Source organism: Scyliorhinus torazame, chromosome 22 (assembly GCF_047496885.1).
Source record: "Scyliorhinus torazame isolate Kashiwa2021f chromosome 22, sScyTor2.1, whole genome shotgun sequence".
NCBI lineage: Eukaryota > Metazoa > Chordata > Chondrichthyes > Carcharhiniformes > Scyliorhinidae > Scyliorhinus > Scyliorhinus torazame.
Genome location: NC_092728.1, coordinates 13,623,996 through 13,645,009, shown reverse-complemented (window position 1 = coordinate 13,645,009; position 21,014 = coordinate 13,623,996). Strand labels below are relative to the sequence as shown.

The 21,014-nt window shown below is 58.3% G+C and overlaps 1 protein-coding gene and 1 long non-coding RNA gene across 2 annotated transcripts in view; one reads left to right on the top strand and one right to left on the bottom strand.

Annotated features, from left to right (window-relative positions):
* Positions 1-2,212: 2,212 nt before the first annotated feature.
* Positions 2,213-6,279, top strand: LOC140398923 (uncharacterized). Its single transcript, XR_011937601.1, has 2 exons — positions 2,213-2,586; positions 4,586-6,279. It is a non-coding gene; the product is annotated as an uncharacterized lncRNA (long non-coding RNA).
* LOC140398922 (probable ATP-dependent RNA helicase DHX34) overlaps positions 6,271-21,014 on the bottom strand; it is a 30,954-nt gene continuing 16,210 nt past the window's right edge. Inside the window, exons 11-16 of the mRNA XM_072487911.1 lie at positions 20,587-20,707; positions 19,772-19,878; positions 17,854-18,150; positions 8,040-8,219; positions 6,869-7,004; positions 6,271-6,751 (exon numbers count right to left, since the gene is read on the bottom strand). Of these exons, the coding sequence (XP_072344012.1) occupies positions 6,588-6,751; positions 6,869-7,004; positions 8,040-8,219; positions 17,854-18,150; positions 19,772-19,878; positions 20,587-20,707 (1,005 nt within the window). The 3' untranslated portion in view covers positions 6,271-6,587. The remainder of the gene's footprint in view (positions 6,752-6,868; positions 7,005-8,039; positions 8,220-17,853; positions 18,151-19,771; positions 19,879-20,586; positions 20,708-21,014) is intronic.

Sequence of the window (21,014 nt, the reverse complement as noted above, 5' to 3'; positions counted from 1 at the left end):
GGGGGGGGGGTCTGATGGGGAAAGGTTTAAGCAGGTCGGGGGCCTTTGCCCATCGGAGTTTCGAAGGAGGAGAGGTGATCTTTTTGAAACACATCAGATCCTGAGGAGGGGGTGGGTTGACAGGGTGGATGCTTCCCCCCCTCTTGGGGGCGGAATCTTGAACTGGGGACGGGGGCCACAGTTTGAGAATAAGGGGGTCTCCCATTGAAGACCGGGATGGGGTCAGTCTGTGGAATTCTCTCCCCCCCCCCCCCCCCCCCCCGCCCGCTCCCCAGACAGCAGTGGGGGCTGCGGCTCCTGGGGGGCGGGGGGCAGAGACAGACAGGAAAGTGGAGTTGAGGCGCCGATCAGGTCACAGACCACCTTATCAAAAAAGAGAGCAGGACGCGAGGGGTGGACTGGCCTCCTCTTCCTATGATGAAATTATTAGTGACTCCCCGGCACCTCCTTTACATCCATACGGCCGCTGGCCTGCTGAGCTCAGCGATTCAATTGTGGAAGGGGCGCCCAGGCAAGCTGAGACCATCAGTCCTGCCCCCTCACCGCCCAGTATATCGCAAAGCACCTCCCAGCCAATCAGGCGCATTTCCGATGTGTGGTCACCGACGTGGGGCTCCTGATTTTGCGCATAGCAAGATCCCAAGGTCCTCTCCTGGACCCGGGATGACTCGCTCTGGGTCATGGTTATGGGACTGGCCAAATTGTCAGCTGCCCATTCGTAAAGCCAACTGGCTCATACCTGGACCTCGATTGAAATGCTGATTGTCCACGCATGGGCTCGCTATCCTAATCCGGAGAGGCACTCCATAATCTGGCCCGACATTTCCCCCTTGGTGCTAGTGTTGTGGGGCGAATGTGGGTCTCCCATGGGGTGGGGAGAAATGTGGGACTCGCTCCCACGGGGAGTGGGGAGAATGTGGGACTCGCTCCCACGGAGAGTGGGGAGAATGTGGGACTCGCTCCCACGGGGCAGTGGGGAGAATGTGGGACCCGCTCCCACAGGGAGTGGGGAGAATGTGGGACGCGCTCCCACAGGGATTGGGGAGAATGTGGGACCCGCTCCCACGGGGAGTGGGGAGAATGTGGGACTCGCTCCCACGGGGAGTGGGGGAGAATGTGGGACACTGTCACGGGGAGTGGGGAGAATGTGGGACTCGCTCCCACGGTGAGTGGGCAGAATGTGGGACTCGCTCCCACGGGGAGTGGGGAGAATGTGGGACTCGCTCCCACGGAGAGTGGGGAGAATGTGGGACTCGCTCCCACGGGGAGTGGGGAGAATGTGGGACCCGCTCCCACAGGGAGTGGGGAGAATGTGGGACGCGCTCCCACAGGGATTGGGGAGAATGTGGGACCCGCTCCCACGGGGAGTGGGGAGAATGTGGGACTCGCTCCCACGGGGAGTGGGGAGAATGTGGGACACTGTCACGGGGAGTGGGGAGAATGTGGGACTCGCTCCCACGGTGAGTGGGCAGAATGTGGGACTCGCTCCCACGGGGAGTGGGGAGAATGTGGGACTCGCTCCCACGGGCAGTGGGGAGAACGTGGGACTCGCTCCCACGGGGAGAGGGGAGAACGTGGGACTCGCTCCCATGGGGAGAGGGGAGTCGGTGGGACTCGCTCCCACAGGGAGTGGGGAGAACGTGGGATTCGCCCACGGGGAGTGGGGAGAACGTGGAACTCGCTCCCACGGGGAGTGTGAGTGGGGAGAATGTGGGTTCGCTCCCACGGGGAGTGGGGAGAATGTGGAACTCGCTCCCACGGGGAGAGGGGAGAATGTGGGACTCGCCCACGGGGAGTGGGGAGAATGTGGGACTCGCTCCCACGGGGAGAGGGGAGAACGTGGGACTCGCTCCCACGGGGAGTGGGGAGAATGTGGGACTCGCTCCCACGGGGAGTGGGGAGAATGTGGACTCGCTCCCACGGGGAGTGGGGAGATTGTGGGACTCGCTCCCACGGGGAGAGGGCAGAATGTGGGACTCGCTCCCACGGGGAGTGGGGAGTCGGTGGGACTCGCTCCCACGGGGAGAGGGGAGAATGTGGGACTCGCTCCCACGGGGAGTGGGGAGAATGTGGGACTCGCTCCCACGGGGAGTGGGGAGAATGTTGGACTCGCTCCCACGGGGAGTCGGTGGGACTCGCTCCCACGGGGAGTGGGGAGAATGTTGGACTCGCTCCCACGGGGAGTGGGGAGTCGGTGGGACTCGCTCCTGCGGTTAGTGGTTGAGCTGAATCGTGTCGATGTGTTTGAGGGCAGAGGGGGGCAAGCTGGATAAACACGAGAGAGAAATGAATAGAAGATGTGGGATTGGGGGAGGCTGGTGTGGGGATAGGAAAACCGGCACGGAGCAGAGGGGCTGAATGGGCTGTTTCAGGGAGTCCGCGCTCAGTGTGGGTTGCTGGGAACGCTGACGGTGTTGACGTTGCTGTCCTATTGCAGGGCCCTGATGCTCCAGGGGGGTCTTCCATTTCTCGAGCACCTGGACCTCTCGGGCTGTCTCTCGATCACAGGCCCCGGGTTACAGGAGCTGCTGTCCGCCTGCCCCGTGCTGAAGGATGAGTACTTCTTCTACTGTGACAATATCAGCGGTAATGACAGCTGTCTACAGGGGGGGGGAATGCGGCTGCGGGGTGGGGGAAGGGAGGAATGGGGCTGCGGGGTGGGGGGGTGGAGGAATGGGGCTGCGGGCGGGAAGGAATGGGGCTGCGGGGTGGGGGAGGAATGGGGCTGCGGGGTGGGGGGGGTGGAGGAATGGGGCTGCGGGCGGGGGGGGGGGAAGGAATGGGGCTGCGGGTTGGGGGGGAGGAATGGGGCTGCGGGGTGGGGGAGGGAATGGGGCTGCGGGGTGGGGGAGGAATGGGGCTGCGGGGTGGGGGAGGATAGGGGCTGCGGGCGGGGGGGGGGGGGAAGGAATGGGGCTGTGGGAGGGAGGGAATGGGGCTGCGGGGTGGGGGAGGAATGGGGCTGCGGGGTGGGGGAGGAATGGGGCTGCGGGGTGGGGGAGGAATGGGGCTGCGGGGTGGGGGGGGGGAAGGAATGGGGCTGTGGGAGGGAGGGAATGGGGCTGCGGGGTGGGGGAGGAATGGGGCTGCGGGGTGGGGGAGGATAGGGGCTGCGGGCGGGGGGGGGGGAAGGAATGGGGCTGTGGGAGGGAGGGAATGGGGCTGCGGGAGGGTGGGGGGGGGAATGGGGCTGCGGGAGGGAGGGAATGGGGCTGCGGGAGGAGGGAAGGGAAGGGCCTCGTGTTCCCAAACTTCAGTCCTGGCTCTGCGCTCTGCCCCACCTGTACACCAATAAAGGGAAAACGCACTTCCTCAGCACTGACCCTCCGACAGTGCGGCTCCCTCAGTACTGACCCTCCGACAGTGCGGCTCCCTCAGTACTGACCCTCCGACAGTGCGGCTCCCTCAGTACTGACCCTCCGACAGTGCGGCTCCCTCAGCACTGACCCTCCGACAGTGCGGCGCTCCCTCAGCACTGACCCTCCGACAGTGCGGCGCTCCCTCAGCACTGACCCTCCGACAATGCGGCCCTCCCTCAGCACTGACCCTCTGACAGTGCGGCGCTCCCTCAGCACTGACCCTCTGACAGTGCGGCCCCCCTCAGCACTGACCCTCCGACAGTGCGGCGCTCCCTCAGCACTAACCCTCTGACAGTGCGGCGCTCCCTCAGTACTGACCCTCCGACAGTGCGGCGCTCCCTCAGCACTGACCCTCCGACAGTGCGGCGCTACCTCAGCACTGACTCTCATACAGTGCGGCGCTCCCTCAGCACTGACCCTCTGACAGTGCGGCGCTCCTCAGCACTGACCCTCCGACAGTGCGGCGCTCCCTCAGCACTGACCCTCCGACAGTGCGGCGCTCCCTCAGCACTGACCCTCCGACAGTGCGGCGCTCCCTCAGCACTGACCCTCCGACAGTGCGGCGCTCCTTCAGCACTGACCCTCCGACAGTGCGGCGCTTCCTCAGCACTGACCCTCCGACACTGCGGCGCTTCCTCAGCACTGACCCTCCGACAGTGCGGTGCTCCCTCAGCACTGACCCTCCGACAGTGCGGCGCTCCCTCAGCACTGACCCTCTGACAGTGCGGCGCTCCCTCAGCACTGACCCTCCGACAGTGCGGCGCTCCCTCAGCACTGACCCTCCGACAATGCGGCACCTACCCCGGTGAAAATCCAGTGAATCCATACAGTGCTGAAGGAGGCCATTCGGCCTATCGAGTCTGCACCCGCCCTCTGAAAGAACCCCGTACTGGGCCCACAGCCCAGCCATATCCTCGTTACCCCACCTAACCTGCACATCTTCGGACTGTGGGAGGAAACCCACGCGCACACGGGGAGAAAGTGCAGATTCCGCACAGACAGTGTGCTGGGGCTGGAATTGAACCTGGGACCCTGGGGCTGAGAAGAGGCTGCAGTGCTAACCCACTGCGCCACCCATGTTGTGCCTGGATCATGGGGCTCGTAACCTCCTCACCAACGAGAGTGAGGTGATTTCCAGTCCATAGGCCGTTTGTGACGGAAGGGAAAGTCTCGGGCTGAATGTGTCAATACTGTGCCCCGTTCTAACTCTCTCTCTGCATTCACAGGTCCTCATGCGAACACGGCCAGTGGCTGCCAGAATCTTCAGTGCTCCGTGCGAGCCTGCTGTCGCTCGGGGGAGTGACTCTCTCCCCTCCAAACTTCCCCATCTCACGGAAATACCATTGACTGAAGGCTCACTCTCCCAGCTTTGCAATCACGCACTTTACAGCCATCATCTCGTATTGTCTCCTCGGAGACAGCCGCCAATCTAGCGGAGTACGGGCGAGGAGTGGCGTGTCTGCGTCGTGCGGCAAAATTAAACCATGCTGAATGGAAACTTGACCCCACGCCCTCCAGCCGACTCCTTTTGTAAATACATCCCATCGTAGCGCACCCTTCCGTTTTGGGGGGGTGGGGGGAAATAAGAAACCAGAAAAAAAGATTATTCCCCTTTGATACCGACCCAGCACATGTCGCATCCTCCTCGCCAGTTTAGAGCACCTCCCATCCTCCTCGCCAGTCAAGCGCACGTCCCATCATCCTCGCCAGTCTAGAGCACGTCCCATCCTCCTCGCCAATCTAGAGCACCTCCCATCCTCCTCGCCAGTCAAGCGCACGTCCCATCCTCCTCGCCAGTCTAGCGCACGTCCCATCCTCCTCGCCAGTCTAGAGCACCTCCCATCCTCCTCGCCAGTCAAGCGCACGTCGCACCCTCGCCAGTTTCGCGCACACCCCATCCTCCTCGCCAGTCTAGCGCCCGTCCCATCCTCCTCGCCTGTCTAGAGCACGCCCCATCCCTCTCGCCAGACTAGAGCATGCCCCATCCTCCTCGCCAGTCTAGAGCACGTCCCAGCCTCCCCGCCAGTCTAGCGCACGTCCCATCCTCCTCGCCAGTCTAGCGCATGTCCCATCCTCCTCGCCAGTCTAGCGCACGTCCTATCCTCCTCGCCAGTCTAGCGCACGTCCCATCCTCCTCGCCAGTCTAGCGCACGTCGCCTCCTCGCCAGTCTAGCGCACGTCCCATCCTCCTCGCCAGTCTAGCGCACGCCCCATCCTCCTCGCCAGTCTAGCGCACGTCGCCTCCTCGCCAGTCTAGCGCGCGTCCCATCCTCCTCGCCAGTCTAGCGCATGTCCCATCCTCCTCGCCAGTCTAGCGCACGTCGCCTCCTCCTCGCCAGTCTAGCGCACGTCGCCTCCTCCTCGCCAGTCTAGCGCACGTCCCATCCTCCTCGCCAGTCTAGCGCACGCCCCATCCTCCTCGCCAGTCTAGCGCACGTCCCATCCTCCTCGCCAGTCCATCACCTGAGCTTTCACATCCAATTCTCGGCTGCTGGAAGCGGTAAGTGGTGTGGGGAGAGAATGGGAGGGGTGCGGTGGGTGTGTTTGGACGGCGATCCTTCCGTACAGCGCCAACTCCTGGGGTGGAGACGGAGGGGGGAGGCAGGGCAATTCCCCTCTGCTGCTGCTTTCATGAGGGAGGGCTTCAAGCGACATATCTGTTAAGTCGCTCTGTGAGGGAGTGCGCTGGGGTGCGAGATCCAATCGTCACCAGATTGATCGAATTTGTCGTATTTCCCCTCATTTGACCTTGTGCTCAGAACTCTGGATTTGCTTCCCCATCAGACACTAAGGACGTCCGTCTTAATCCCTCTGCTGCACAATAAGACGGTTCCACTTTCACCATTTCTCTTTCTGTTGAAATCTACGAATTGCAAAAAAAGACCGTGTATAGATTTAAATAAAACAGATGTCACAATCACTCGTGTTGCTTTACTTAGAGAATTCTTCCACTGCCCGCCCCCACACGGAACTGTTGTGCGTGACGATTCTACACAGTCACAAGCGGCGACCACTCGGCCCAGAATGTGGTGGTGGGCGAGGATATTACGTTTGTCCTCGCGCCGCACAAATAAACGCTGCTCCCTCGGAAATTGGGCATTCTTCTATTTGTCCTGTTGAGTCGAAGAGGAAATACTTCCGCAGTCTCTTTTCCAGCAGTGCACAAAAATATAATTCTGTCCCCGTTAAAAAGGCGGTGGTTTCCTGACGCCACCCGCCCCCACGGTGTTACGTGCCACCTCCGGGTCCGCACGTTACCTGGTGCTGCCTCTTGTGTTTGAGGATCTGGGTGGGGGTGAAGAGGAAGTCCTGCTGGCAGGCGTCACAGCTGTACGGAAGCTGGAGGGCGGAGGCCACCTGGGGGGCTGCGTCGAGCCGTGGGGAGGAGGGGGCTGTGAAGGAAATGGAAGCTGGATTAAGGGGGTGGTCTCTCTCACACACACACACACGGGACGGTGGGAAGCAGGCCCGAGATTCTCCGGCTCCACGGCAGCTCCGATATTTCTTACCCGGTTCGCATTGTCCCTGCTTCGCACAACTCGCCTCGTGCTGCAGCCGCTCCAAGGGGGTGAAGGGCATGTAGAGGTCACAGGTCGGACAGGACCAGAAAGTCCGGAGACACTCGCTGTAAAAATCTTTGTCTTCCTGTAGGGTGGAGACAGACATTTCAGACAGCGAGGATCGTCCCTTCCACCCAAACAGGTCTCACCAACAGCACCTCTGACAGTGCACCGCTCCCTCAGCACTGACCCTCCGACAGTGCGGCGCTCCCTCAGCACTGACCCTCCGACAGTGCGGCGCTCCCTCAGCACTGACCCTCCGACAGTGCGGCGCTCCCTCAGCACTGACCCTCTGACAGTGCTGCGCTTCCTCAGCACTGACCCTCCAACAGTGCGGCGCTCCCTCAGCACTGACCCTCCGACAGTGCTGCGCTTCCTCAGCACTGACCCTCCGACAGGGCGCCGCTCCCTCAGCACCGACCCTCCGACAGTGCGGCGCTCCCTCAGCGCTGACCCTCCGACAGTGCGGCACTCCCTCAGCACTGACCCTCCCACAGTGCGGTGCTCCCTCAGCACTCACACTCCGACAGTGCGGTGCTCCCTCAGCACTGACCCCTCCGACAGGGCGCCGCTCCCTCAGCACCGACCCTCCGACAGTGCGGCGCTCCTTCAGCACTGACCCTCCGACAGTGCGGCGCTCCTTCAGCACTGACCCTCCGACAGCGCGGTGCTCCCTCAGCACTGACCCTCCGACAGTGCGGCGCACCCTCAGCACTGACCCTCCGACAGTGCGGCACTCCCTCAGCACTGACTCTCCGACAGCGCGGCGCTCCCTCAGCACTGACCCTCCGACAGTGTGGCGCTCCCGCAGCACTGACCCTCCGACAGTGCAGCGTTCCCTCAGCACTGACCCTCCCACAGTGCGGCGCTCCCTCAGCACTGACCCTCCGACAGTGCGGCGCCCCCTCAGCCCTGACCCTCCGACAGTGCGGTGCTCCCTCAGTGCTGACCCTCCGACAGTGTGGTGCTGATACCGGGGGGTGGAGGAGCGTTAGATGTGGGCCCGGAAATATGTACTGTTTCCGAAGTCACTGCCCCCTTGATTCAACACAACCACCCACCCCCACGGAGTTTACTTTTTTAACCGTCTTCGCGCGACCCACACCAGTGAGACACTCACCATCAGACAGTTATACGTAAAGTAGTCTGTCACAGCCACGCCCCCTTTCTCGGGGTGCGGTTTCCAATCACCGAGGCCGGGAGCCAGTCCTGTGAGAGCAGGCATGACCGTCACTGTCTGAGGTCCCACAAACAGGTGCTGCTTCTCGAGGCCAGTCAGACGGTGCAGGGTGTACGGCACCTGGAGAGAGAGCATGCGAGAGAAAGAGCGACGTACTAAACAGGCCCAATGGACAACACCGAGTGCAGGTAGGGACGGGTCTGTCACTGTAACACTGGGGTACAGTACTGGTGGGGACGGGTCTGTCAATGTATAACACTGGGGTACAGTACTGGTGGGGACGGGTCTGTCACTGTATAACACTGGGGTACAGTACTGGTGGGGACGGGTCTGTCATTGGATAACACTGGGTACAGTACTGGTGGGGACGGGTCTGTCACTGTATAACACTGGGGTAAAGTACTGGTGGGGATGGGTCTGTCACTGTATAACACTGGGGTACAGTACTGGTGGGGATGGGTCTGTCACTGTAAAACACTGGGGTACAGTAGTGGGGACGGGTCTGTCACTGTATAACACTGGGGTACAGTACTGGTGGGGACGGGTCTGTCACTGTATAACACTGGGGTACAGTGCTGGTGGGGACGGGTGTGTCACTGTATAACACTGGTACAGTACTGGTGGGGACGGGTCTGTCACTGTATAACACTGGGTACAGTACTGGTGGGGATGGGTCTGCCACTGGTGGGGACGGGTCTGTCACTGTATAACACGGATACAGTACTGGTGGGGACGGGTCTGTCACTGTATAACACGGGTACAGTCCTGGTGGGGACGGGTCTGTCACTGTTTAACACTGGGGTACAGTACTGGTGGGGATGGGTCTGTCACTGTATAACACTGGGGTACAGTACTGGTGGGGATGGGTCTGTCACTGTATAACACTGGGGTACAGTACCGGTGGGGACGGGTCTGTCACTGTATAACACTGGGGTACAGTACTGGTGGGGACGGGTCTGTCACTGTATAACACTGGGGTACAGTACTGGTGGGGACGGGTCTGTCACTGTATAACACTGGGGTACAGTACTGGTGGGGACGGGTCTGTCACTGTATAACACTGGGGTACAGTACTGGTGGGAACGGGTCTGTCACTGTATAACACTGGGGTACAGTACTGGTGGGGACGTGTCTGTCACTGTATAACACTGGGGTACAGTCCTGCTGGGGACGGGTCTGTCACTGTATAACACTGGGGTACTGTACTGGTGGGGATGGGTCTGTCACTGTATAACACTGGGGTACAGTACCGGTGGGGACGGGTCTGTCACTGTATAACACTGGGGTACAGTACTGGTGGGGACGGGTCTGTCACTGTATAACACTGGGGTACAGTACTGGTGGGGACGGGTCTGTCACTGTACAACACTGGGGTACAGTACTGGTGGGGACGGGTCTGTCACTGTATAACACTGGGGTACAGTACTGGTGGGGACGGGTCTGTCACTGTATAACACTGGGGTACAGTCCTGCTGGGGACGGGTCTGTCACTGTATAACACTGGGGTACTGTACTGGTGGGGATGGGTCTGTCACTGTATAACACTGGGGTACAGTCCTGCTGGGGACGGGTTTGTCACTGGATAACACTGGGGTACAGTACTGGTGGGGACGAGTCTGTTACTGTATGACACTGGGGTACAGTACTGGTGGGGACGGGTCTGTCACTGTATAACACTGGGGTACAGTACTGGTGGGGATGGGGCTGTCACTGTATAACACGGGTATAGTACTGGTGGGGACAAGTCTGTCACTGCATAACACGGGTACAGTACTGGTGGGGACGGGTCTGTCACTATAACACTGGGGTACAGTACTGGTGGGGACGGGTCTGTCACTGTATAACACTGGGGTACAGTACTGGTGGGGTCGGGTCTGTCACTATAACACTGGGATACAGTACTGGTGGGGACGGGTCTGTCTCTGTATAACTGGGGTACAGAACTGGTGGGGTCGGGTCTGTCACAGTATAACACTGGGATACAGTACTGGTGGGGACTGGTCTGTCACTGTATAACACTGGGGTACAGTGCTGGTGGGGACGGGTCTGTCATTGTATAACACTAGGGTACAGTACTGGTGGGGACGGGTCTGTCACTGTATAACACTGGGGGACAGTACTGGTGGGGACTGGTCTGTCACTGTATAACACTGGGATACAGTACTGGTGGGGACGGGTCTGTCTCTGTATAACTGGGGTACAGAACTGGTGGGGTCGGGTCTGTCACTGTATAACACTGGGATACAGTACTGGTGGGGACTGGTCTGTCACTGTATAACACTGGGGTACAGTGCTGGTGGGGACGGGTCTGTCATTGTATAACGCTGGGGTACAGTACTGGTGGGGACGGGTCTGTCACTGTATAACACTGGGGGACAGTACTGGTGGGGACGGGTCTGTCACTGTATAACACGGGGTACAGTACTGGTGGGGACGGGTCTGTCACTGTATAACACTGCGGTACAGTACTGGTGGGGACGGGTCAGTCACTGTATAACACTGGGGTACAGTATTGGTGGGAACGGGTCTGACACTGTATAACACTGGGGTACAGTACTGGTGGGGACGGGTCTGTCTCTGTATAACTGGGGTACAGAACTGGTGGGGTCGGGTCTGTCACAGTATAACACTGGGATACAGTACTGGTGGGGACTGGTCTGTCACTGTATAACACTGGGGTACAGTGCTGGTGGGGACGGGTCTGTCATTGTATAACACTGGGGTACAGTACTGGTGGGGACGGGTCTGTCACTGTATAACACTGGGGGACAGTACTGGTGGGGACTGGTCTGTCACTGTATAACACTGGGATACAGTACTGGTGGGGACGGGTCTGTCTCTGTATAACTGGGGTACAGAACTGGTGGGGTCGGGTCTGTCACTGTATAACACTGGGATACAGTACTGGTGGGGACTGGTCTGTCACTGTATAACACTGGGGTACAGTACTGGTGGGGACGGGTCTGTCACTGTATAACACTGGGGTACAGTGCTGGTGGGGACGGGTCTGTCATTGTATAACGCTGGGGTACAGTACTGGTGGGGACGGGTCTGTCACTGTATAACACTGGGGGACAGTACTGGTGGGGACGGGTCTGTCACTGTGTAACACTGGGGTACAGTACTGGTGGGGACGGGTCTGTCACTGTATAACACTGGGGTACAGTACTGGTGGGGACGGGTTAGTCACTGTATAACACTGGGGTACAGTATTGGTGGGAACGGGTCTGTCACTGTATAACACTGGGGTACAGTACTGGTGGGGACGGGTCTGTCACTGTATGACACTGGGGTACAGTACTGGTGGGGATGGGTCTGTCACTGTATAACACGGGTACAGTACTGGTGGGGACAAGTCTGTCACTGCATAACACGGGTACAGTACTGGTGGGGACGGGTCTGTCACTATAACACTGGGGTACAGTACTGGTGGGGACGGGTCTGTCACTGTATAACACTGGGGTACAGTACTGGTGGGGTCGGGTCTGTCACTATAACACTGGGATACAGTACTGGTGGGGACGGGTCTGTCTCTGTATAACTGGGGTACAGAACTGGTGGGGTCGGGTCTGTCACTGTATAACACTGGGGTACAGTACTGGTGGGGACTGGTCTGTCACTGTATAACACTGAGGTACAGTCCTGGTGGGGACGGGTCTGTCACAGTATAACACTGGGGGACAGTACTGGTGGGGATGGGTCTGTCACTGTATAACACTGGGGTACAGTACTGGTGGGGACGGGTCTGTCTCTGTATAACACTGGGGTACAGTACTGGTGGGGATGGGTCTGTCACTATAACACTGGGGTACAGTCCTGGTGGGGAAGGGTCTGTCACTATAACACTGGGGTACAGTGCTGGTGGGGGCGGGTCTGTCACTGTATAACACTGGGGTACAGTACTGGTGGTGAATGGTCTGTCGCTGTAGAACACTGGGGTACAGTACTGGTGTGGACGGCTCTGTCACTGTATAACATTGGAGTACAGTCCTGGTGGGACGGGTCTGTCACTGTATAACACTGGGGTACAGTACTGGTGGGGACGGGTCTGTCACTGTATAACACTGGGGTACAGTACTGGTGGGGACGGATCTATCACTGTAGAACGCTGGGTACAGTACTGGTGGGGACGGTTCTGTCACTGTATAACACTGGGATACAGTACTGGTGGGGACGGGTCTGTCACTGTATAACACTGGGTTACAGTACTGGTGGGGATGGGTCTGTCACTGTATAACACTGGGGTACAGTACTGCTGGGGACGGGTCTGTCACTGTATAACACTGGGTACAGTACTGGTGGGGATGGGTCTGTCACTGTATAGGACTGGGGTACAGTACTGGTGGGGACGGGTCTGTCACTGTATAACACGGATACAGTACTGGTGGGGATGGGTCTGTCACTGTATAACACTGGGGTACAGTGCTGGTGGGGACGGGTCTGTCATTGTATAACACTGGGGTACAGTACTGGTGGGGACGGGTCTGTCACTGTATAACACTGGGGGACAGTACTGGTGGGGACTGGTCTGTCACTGTATAACACTGGGATACAGTACTGGTGGGGACGGGTCTGTCTCTGTATAACTGGGGTACAGAACTGGTGGGGTCGGGTCTGTCACTGTATAACACTGGGATACAGTACTGGTGGGGACTGGTCTGTCACTGTATAACACTGGGGTACAGTACTGGTGGGGACGGGTCTGTCACTGTATAACACTGGGGTACAGTGCTGGTGGGGACGGGTCTGTCATTGTATAACGCTGGGGTACAGTACTGGTGGGGACGGGTCTGTCACTGTATAACACTGGGGGACAGTACTGGTGGGGACGGGTCTGTCACTGTGTAACACTGGGGTACAGTACTGGTGGGGACGGGTCTGTCACTGTATAACACTGGGGTACAGTACTGGTGGGGACGGGTTAGTCACTGTATAACACTGGGGTACAGTATTGGTGGGAACGGGTCTGTCACTGTATAACACTGGGGTACAGTACTGGTGGGGACGGGTCTGTCACTGTATGACACTGGGGTACAGTACTGGTGGGGATGGGTCTGTCACTGTATAACACGGGTACAGTACTGGTGGGGACAAGTCTGTCACTGCATAACACGGGTACAGTACTGGTGGGGACGGGTCTGTCACTATAACACTGGGGTACAGTACTGGTGGGGACGGGTCTGTCACTGTATAACACTGGGGTACAGTACTGGTGGGGTCGGGTCTGTCACTATAACACTGGGATACAGTACTGGTGGGGACGGGTCTGTCTCTGTATAACTGGGGTACAGAACTGGTGGGGTCGGGTCTGTCACTGTATAACACTGGGGTACAGTACTGGTGGGGACTGGTCTGTCACTGTATAACACTGAGGTACAGTCCTGGTGGGGACGGGTCTGTCACAGTATAACACTGGGGGACAGTACTGGTGGGGATGGGTCTGTCACTGTATAACACTGGGGTACAGTACTGGTGGGGACGGGTCTGTCTCTGTATAACACTGGGGTACAGTACTGGTGGGGATGGGTCTGTCACTATAACACTGGGGTACAGTCCTGGTGGGGAAGGGTCTGTCACTATAACACTGGGGTACAGTGCTGGTGGGGGCGGGTCTGTCACTGTATAACACTGGGGTACAGTACTGGTGGTGAATGGTCTGTCGCTGTAGAACACTGGGGTACAGTACTGGTGTGGACGGCTCTGTCACTGTATAACATTGGAGTACAGTCCTGGTGGGACGGGTCTGTCACTGTATAACACTGGGGTACAGTACTGGTGGGGACGGGTCTGTCACTGTATAACACTGGGGTACAGTACTGGTGGGGACGGATCTATCACTGTAGAACGCTGGGTACAGTACTGGTGGGGACGGTTCTGTCACTGTATAACACTGGGATACAGTACTGGTGGGGACGGGTCTGTCACTGTATAACACTGGGTTACAGTACTGGTGGGGATGGGTCTGTCACTGTATAACACTGGGGTACAGTACTGCTGGGGACGGGTCTGTCACTGTATAACACTGGGTACAGTACTGGTGGGGATGGGTCTGTCACTGTATAGGACTGGGGTACAGTACTGGTGGGGACGGGTCTGTCACTGTATAACACGGATACAGTACTGGTGGGGATGGGTCTGTCACTGTATAACACTGGGGTACAGTGCTGGTGGGGGCGGGTCTGTCACTGTATAACACTGGGGTACAGTACTGGTGGTGAATGGTCTGTCGCTGTAGAACACTGGGGTACAGTACTGGTGTGGACGGCTCTGTCACTGTATAACATTGGAGTACAGTCCTGGTGGGACGGGTCTGTCACTGTATAACACTGGGGTACAGTACTGGTGGGGACGGGTCTGTCACTGTATAACACTGGGGTACAGTACTGGTGGGGACGGATCTATCACTGTAGAACGCTGGGTACAGTACTGGTGGGGACGGTTCTGTCACTGTATAACACTGGGATACAGTACTGGTGGGGACGGGTCTGTCACTGTATAACACTGGGTTACAGTACTGGTGGGGATGGGTCTGTCACTGTATAACACTGGGGTACAGTACTGCTGGGGACGGGTCTGTCACTGTATAACACTGGGTTACAGTACTGGTGGGGATGGGTCTGTCACTGTATAACACTGGGGTACAGTACTGCTGGGGACGTGTCTGTCACTGTATAACACTGGGTACAGTACTGGTGGGGATGGGTCTGTCACTGTATAGGACTGGGGTACAGTACTGGTGGGGATGGGTCTGTCACTGTATAACACTGGGGTACAGTACCGGTGGGGACGGGTCTGTCACTGTATAACACTGGGGTACAGTACTGGTGGGGATGGGTCTGTCACTGTATAACACTGGGGTACAGTACTGGTGGGGACGGGTCTGTCACTGTATAACACTGGGGTACAGTACTGGTGGGGACGGGTCTGTCACTGTATAACACTGGGGTACAGTACTGGTGGGGACGGGTCTGTCACTGTATAACACTGGGGTACAGTATTGGTGGGAACGGGTCTGTCACTGTATAACACTGGGGTACAATACTGGTGGGGACGGGTCTGTCACTGTATAACACTGGGATACAGTACTGGTGGGGACGGGTCTGTCACTGTATAACACTGGGGTACAGTACTGGTGGGGACGGGTCTGTCACTGTATAACACTGGGGTACAGTCCTGCTGGGGACGGGTCTGTCACTGTATAACACTGGGGTACTGTACTGGTGTGGATGGGTCTGTCACTGTATAACACTGGGGTACAGTACTGGTGGTGACGAGTCTGTTACTGTATGACACTGGTGTACAGTACTGGTGGGGACGGGTCTGTCACTGTATAACACTGGGGTACAGTACTGGTGGGGATGGGGCTGTCACTGTATAACACGGGTACAGTACTGGTGGGGACAAGTCTGTCACTGCATAACACGGGTACAGTACTGGTGGGGACAGGTCTGTCACTATAACACTGGGGTACAGTACTGGTGGGGACGGGTCTGTCACTGTATAACACTGGGGTACAGTACAGGTGGGGTCGGGTCTGTCACGATAACACTGGGATACAGTACTGGTGGGGATGGGTCTGTTTCTGTATAACTGGGGTACAGAACTGGTGGGGTCGGGTCTGTCACTGTATAACACTGGGATACAGTGCTGGTGGGGACGGGTCTGTCATTGTATAACACTAGGGTACAGTACTGGTGGGGACGGGTCTGTCACTGTATAACACTGGGGGACAGTACTGGTGGGGACTGGTCTGTCACTGTATAACACTGGGGTACAGTGCTGGTGGGGACGGGTCTGTCATTGTATAACACTGGGGTACAGTACTGGTGGGGACGGGTCTGTCACTGTATAACACTGGGGGGCAGTACTGGTGGGGACGGGTCTGTCACTGTATAACACTGGGGTACAGTCCTGCTGGGGACGGGTTTGTCACGGTATAACACTGGGGTACAGTACTGGTGGGGACGGGTCTGTCACTGTATAACACTGGGGTACAGTACTGGTGGGGACGGATCTGTCACTGTATAACCCTGGGGTACAGTACTGGTGGGGATGGGTCTGTCACTGGAGAACACTGGGGTACAGTACTGGTGGGGACGGGTCTGTCACTGTATAACACTGGGGTACAGTACTGGTGGGGACGGGTCTATCACTGTATAACACTGGGGTACAGTACTGGTGGGGACGGGTCGGTCACTGTATAACACTGGGGTACAGTACTGGTGGGGACGGGTCTGTCACTGTGTAACACTGGGGTACAGTACTGGTGGGGATGGGTCTGTCACTGTATAACGCTGGGGTACAGTACAGGTGGGGACGGGTCTGTCACTGTATAATACTGGGGTACAGTACTGGTGGGGACGGGTCTGTCACTGTATAACACTGGGATACAGTACTGGTGGGGACGGGTCTGTCACTGTATAACACTGGGGTACAGTACTGGTGGGGACGGGTCTGTCACTGAATAACACTGGGATACAGTACTGGTGGGGACGGGTCTGTCACTGTATGACACTGGGGTACAGTACTGGTGGGGACGGGTCTGTCACTGTATAACACTGGGATACAGTACTGGTGGGGACGGGTCTGTCACTATGACACTGGGGTACAGTACTGGTGGGGACGGGTCTGTCACTGTATAACACTGGGGTACAGTACTGGTGGGGACGGGTCTGTCACTATGACACTGGGGTACAGTACTGGTGGGGACGGGTCTGTCACTGTATAACACTGGGGTTACAGTACTGGTGGGGACGGGTCTGTCACTATGACACTGGGGTACAGTACTGGTGGGGACGGGTCTGTCACTGTATAACACTGGGGTACAGTACTGGTGGGGACGGGTCTGTCACTGTATAACACTGGGGTACAGTACTGGTGGGGACGGGTCTGTCACTATGACACTGGGGTACAGTACTGGTGGGGACGGGTCTGTCACTGTATAACACTGGGGTACAGTACTGGTGGGGACGGGTCTGTCACTATGACACTGGGGTACAGTACTGGTGGGGACGGGTCTGTCACTGTATAACACTGGGGTACAGTACTGGTGGGGACGGGTCTGTCACTATAACACTGGGGTACAGTACTGGTGGGGACGGGTCTGTCACTGTATAACACTGGTGTACAGTACTGGTGGGGATGGGTCTGTCACTGTATAACACTGGGGTACAGTAGTGGTGGGGATGGGTCTGTCACTATAACACTGGGGTACAGTACTGGTGGGGACGGGTCTGTCACTATGACACTGGGGTACAGTACTGGTGGGGACGGGTCTGTCACTATGACACTGGGGTACAGTACTGGTGGAGACGGGTCTGTCACTGTATAACACTGAGGTACAGTACTGGTGTGGACGGGTCTGTCACTATGACACTGGGGTACAGTACTGGTGGGGATGGGTTTTTCACTGTATAACACTGGGGTACAGTACTGGTGGGGACGGGTCTGTCACTGTATAACACTGGGGTACAGTACTGGTGGGGACGGGTCTGTCACTGTATAACACTGGGGTACAGTACTGGTGGGGACGGGTCTGTAACTGTGTAACACTGGGGTACAGTACTGGTGGGGATGGGTCTGTCACTGTATAACACTGGGGTACAGTACTGGTGGGGACGGGTCTGTCACTATGACACTGGGGTACAGTACTGCTCGGCCCTATGATGGGGGGAATCAGTCAGCTATCTTTGCTGCTGTTTGTGCTCCTCGAGATGCGAGGAGACGATGCCAGGTCGCGCGTGCTCCTCCTCACCTCGGCCTCGAGGAACTCCACCAGCTGCCGGCACAGGACATCCGTCACCCGATTGACGTTCCGCTCATTCCCCTCATTCTCGTCCTCCCCGTCGTCCTCCCGGGCAGTGCCCCGGCGCTCTGCCCTCTTCAGCTGGGCGCTCAGCGCCCGCTCCCAGCCGTCGCGCAGCCTCGTGACGGTGGACATGAGCCCCGGCCCTGCCTCCGGATTCACCAGCCTCACCTCCAGCCACCCATCGATGGCCACCCGCGAGCAGTCACTGTTACTGTCCAGCGAGCGGGCAACCAGCAGGAGACTCTGCGGGAACAGGAGAGAGAGAGAGGTCGGAACATGTTAATGAGTCCCACATTCTCCCCACTCTCCGTGGGAGCGAGTCCCACATTCTCCCCACTCCCCGTGGGAGCGAGTCCCACATTCTCCCCACTCCCCGTGTGAGCGAGTCCCGCATTCTCCCCACTCCCCGTGGGAGCGAGTCCCGGATCTCTCCACTCCCTGTGGGAGCGAGTCCCACATTCTCCCCACTCCCCGTGGGAGCGAGTCCCACATTCCCCCCACTCCCCATGGGAGCGAGTCCCACAATCTCCCCACTCCCCGTGGGAGCGAGCCCACATTCTCCCCACTCCCCGTGGGAGCGAGTCCCTCATTCTCCCCACTCCCCGCGGGAGCGAGTCCCACATTCTCCCCACTCCCCGTGGGAGCGAGTCCCACATTTTCCCCACTCCCCGTGGGAGCGAGTCCCACATTCCCCCCACTCCCCATGGGAGCGAGTTCCACAATCTCCCCACTCCCCGTGGGAGCGAGCCCACATTCTCCCCACTCCCCGTGGGAGCGAGTCCCTCATTCTCCCCACTCCCCGCGGGAGCGAGTCCCACATTCTCCCCACTCCCCGTGGGAGTGAGTCCCACATTCGCCCTACTCCCCGTGCGAGCGAGTCCCACATTCTCCCCGTGGGAGCGAGTCCCACATTCTCCCCACTCCCCGTGGCACAAGTCCCACATTCCCCCCACTCCCCGTGGGAGCGAGTCCCACATTCTCCCCACTCCCCGTGAGAGCGAGTCCCACATTCTCCCCACTCCCCTTGGGAACCAGTCCCACATTCTCCCCACTCTCCGTGGGACCGAGTCCCACATTCTCCCCACTCCCCGTGGGAGTGAGTCCCACATTCTCCCCACTCCCCGTGGGAACCAGTCCCACATTCTCCCCACTCCCCGTGGGAACCAGTCCCAATTCTCCCCACTCACTGGGTAAAAATCTCCTTCCTGAATCTCTTCACCGCACCCCCCCCTCTTCGACTGGATTTATTAGTGACCATGTTAGATTGATTTAGGGTGTCTCCCCACACCCCCTCCACTTGCCTGGATGAGCGCAGCTCCGACAACACTCGAGAAGCTCAACACCATCCAGGACAAAGCAGCCCCCCTCCCCCCCCCGCTCGATCGACACGCTAACCCCCACCTTCAACACCCACTCCCTCCACCCACCGACGCACAGCGGCAGCCGTGAGCACCGTCTACAAGATGCACGGCAGCCACTCGCCAAGGCTCCTTCGACAAGCGTCGCCCAAACCCGCCACCTCGACCCCCGAGAAGGTGTTCAAGATGGCGGCTCACCCACCCCCTTCCCGAGGGGCAACTAGGGACGGGGATTAAATGCTGGTGCGAGCGATGCCCACATCCCCGTAAACGAACGCTAAAAAAGTGGAAACACGTTTGCTACGCCGTCGGCCCGACTGAAACCTCGATCACCGTGTTAAAGACGTCAATCAGGTCAGTCTCGCCGTTGGCCACCGCTTTCCTTGTGGAAACAGCCTCGGCCTGTTGAATCCTGCCCGATGGTGGCAGAGCCTCTAGGCTGTCCCACTGAGGAATGGCGAGGGGGGGGGCTCGGGCGTGCAGTGGGACGGGGTTCACACACTGACCTGCAGCGCCGGCTCCCGGACACAGTTGAGCAGGTACGGCTTGTTGGTCTCCAGCAGCGACACGAAGGCGAGCAGCCGGTGCTGGCAGCTCTGGCCACCGTCCAAACCTGTTGGGAAAGGGGCGAGGGACAGGTGTTCAACAGGTAACCCCGACTCAACCTGAGATTTACTCTGTATCTAACCCCGTGCTGTACCTGTCCTGGGAGTGTTTGATGGGGACAGTGTAGAGGGAGCTTTACTCTGTATCGAACCCCGTGCTGTACCTGTCCTGGGAGTGTTTGATGGGGACAGTGTAGAGGGAGCTTTTCTCTGTATCTAACCCCGTGCTGTACCTGTCCTGGGAGTGTTTGATGGGGACAGTGTAGAGGGAGTTTTACTCTGTATCTAACCCCGTGCTGTACCTGTCCTGGGAGTGTTTGATGGGGACAGTGCAGAGGGAGCTTTACTCTGTATCTAACCCCGTGCTGTACCTGTCCTGGGAGTGTTTGATGGGGACAGTGTAGAGAGAGCTTTACTCTGTATCTAACCCCGTGCTGTACCTGCCCTGGGAGTGTTTGATGGGGACAGTGTAGAGGGAGCTTTACTCTGTATCTAACCCCGTGCTGTACCTGTCCTGGGAGTGTTTGATGGGGACAGTGTAGAGGGAGCTTTACTCTCTACCTAACCCTGTGCTGTACCTGTCCTGGGAGTGTTTGATGGGGACAGTCTAGGGGGAGCTTTACTCCGTATCTAACCCTGTGCTGTACCTGTCCTGGGAGTGTCTGATGCGGACAGGGTAGAGGGAGCTTTACTCTGTATCTAACCCTGTGCTGTACCTGTCCTGGGAGTGTCTTGTCCATCCTCATTGTTATCTTTGGGATGTAGCAGTGAGGGGTTGCTGGCGAAGACACTAGTAGGATGGAGGACCACCCCCTGCTTATCTTTCGTGTGGAAGATCTGTGAGAGAAAGAGACAGGGGGATAGACAAAGGGAGAGACACAGAGACAGAGAGGGGAGGAGGGAGACAGAGAAAGAGGGACAGAGAGGGAGACAGAGAAAGAGGGACAGAGAGAGAGGAGACGGAGAGAGAGGGGGAGACGGAGAGAGAGGGGGGGGACAGAGAGAGAGGGGGAGACAGAGAGAGGGAGAGGATTAATCTTTACTGGCATTGACATGCCCATCACCCCTGCCCCACCCCCATCACCCCTGCCCTGCCCCCCCATCATGCCCCCATCACCCCGCCACGCCCAACACCCCTGCCCCC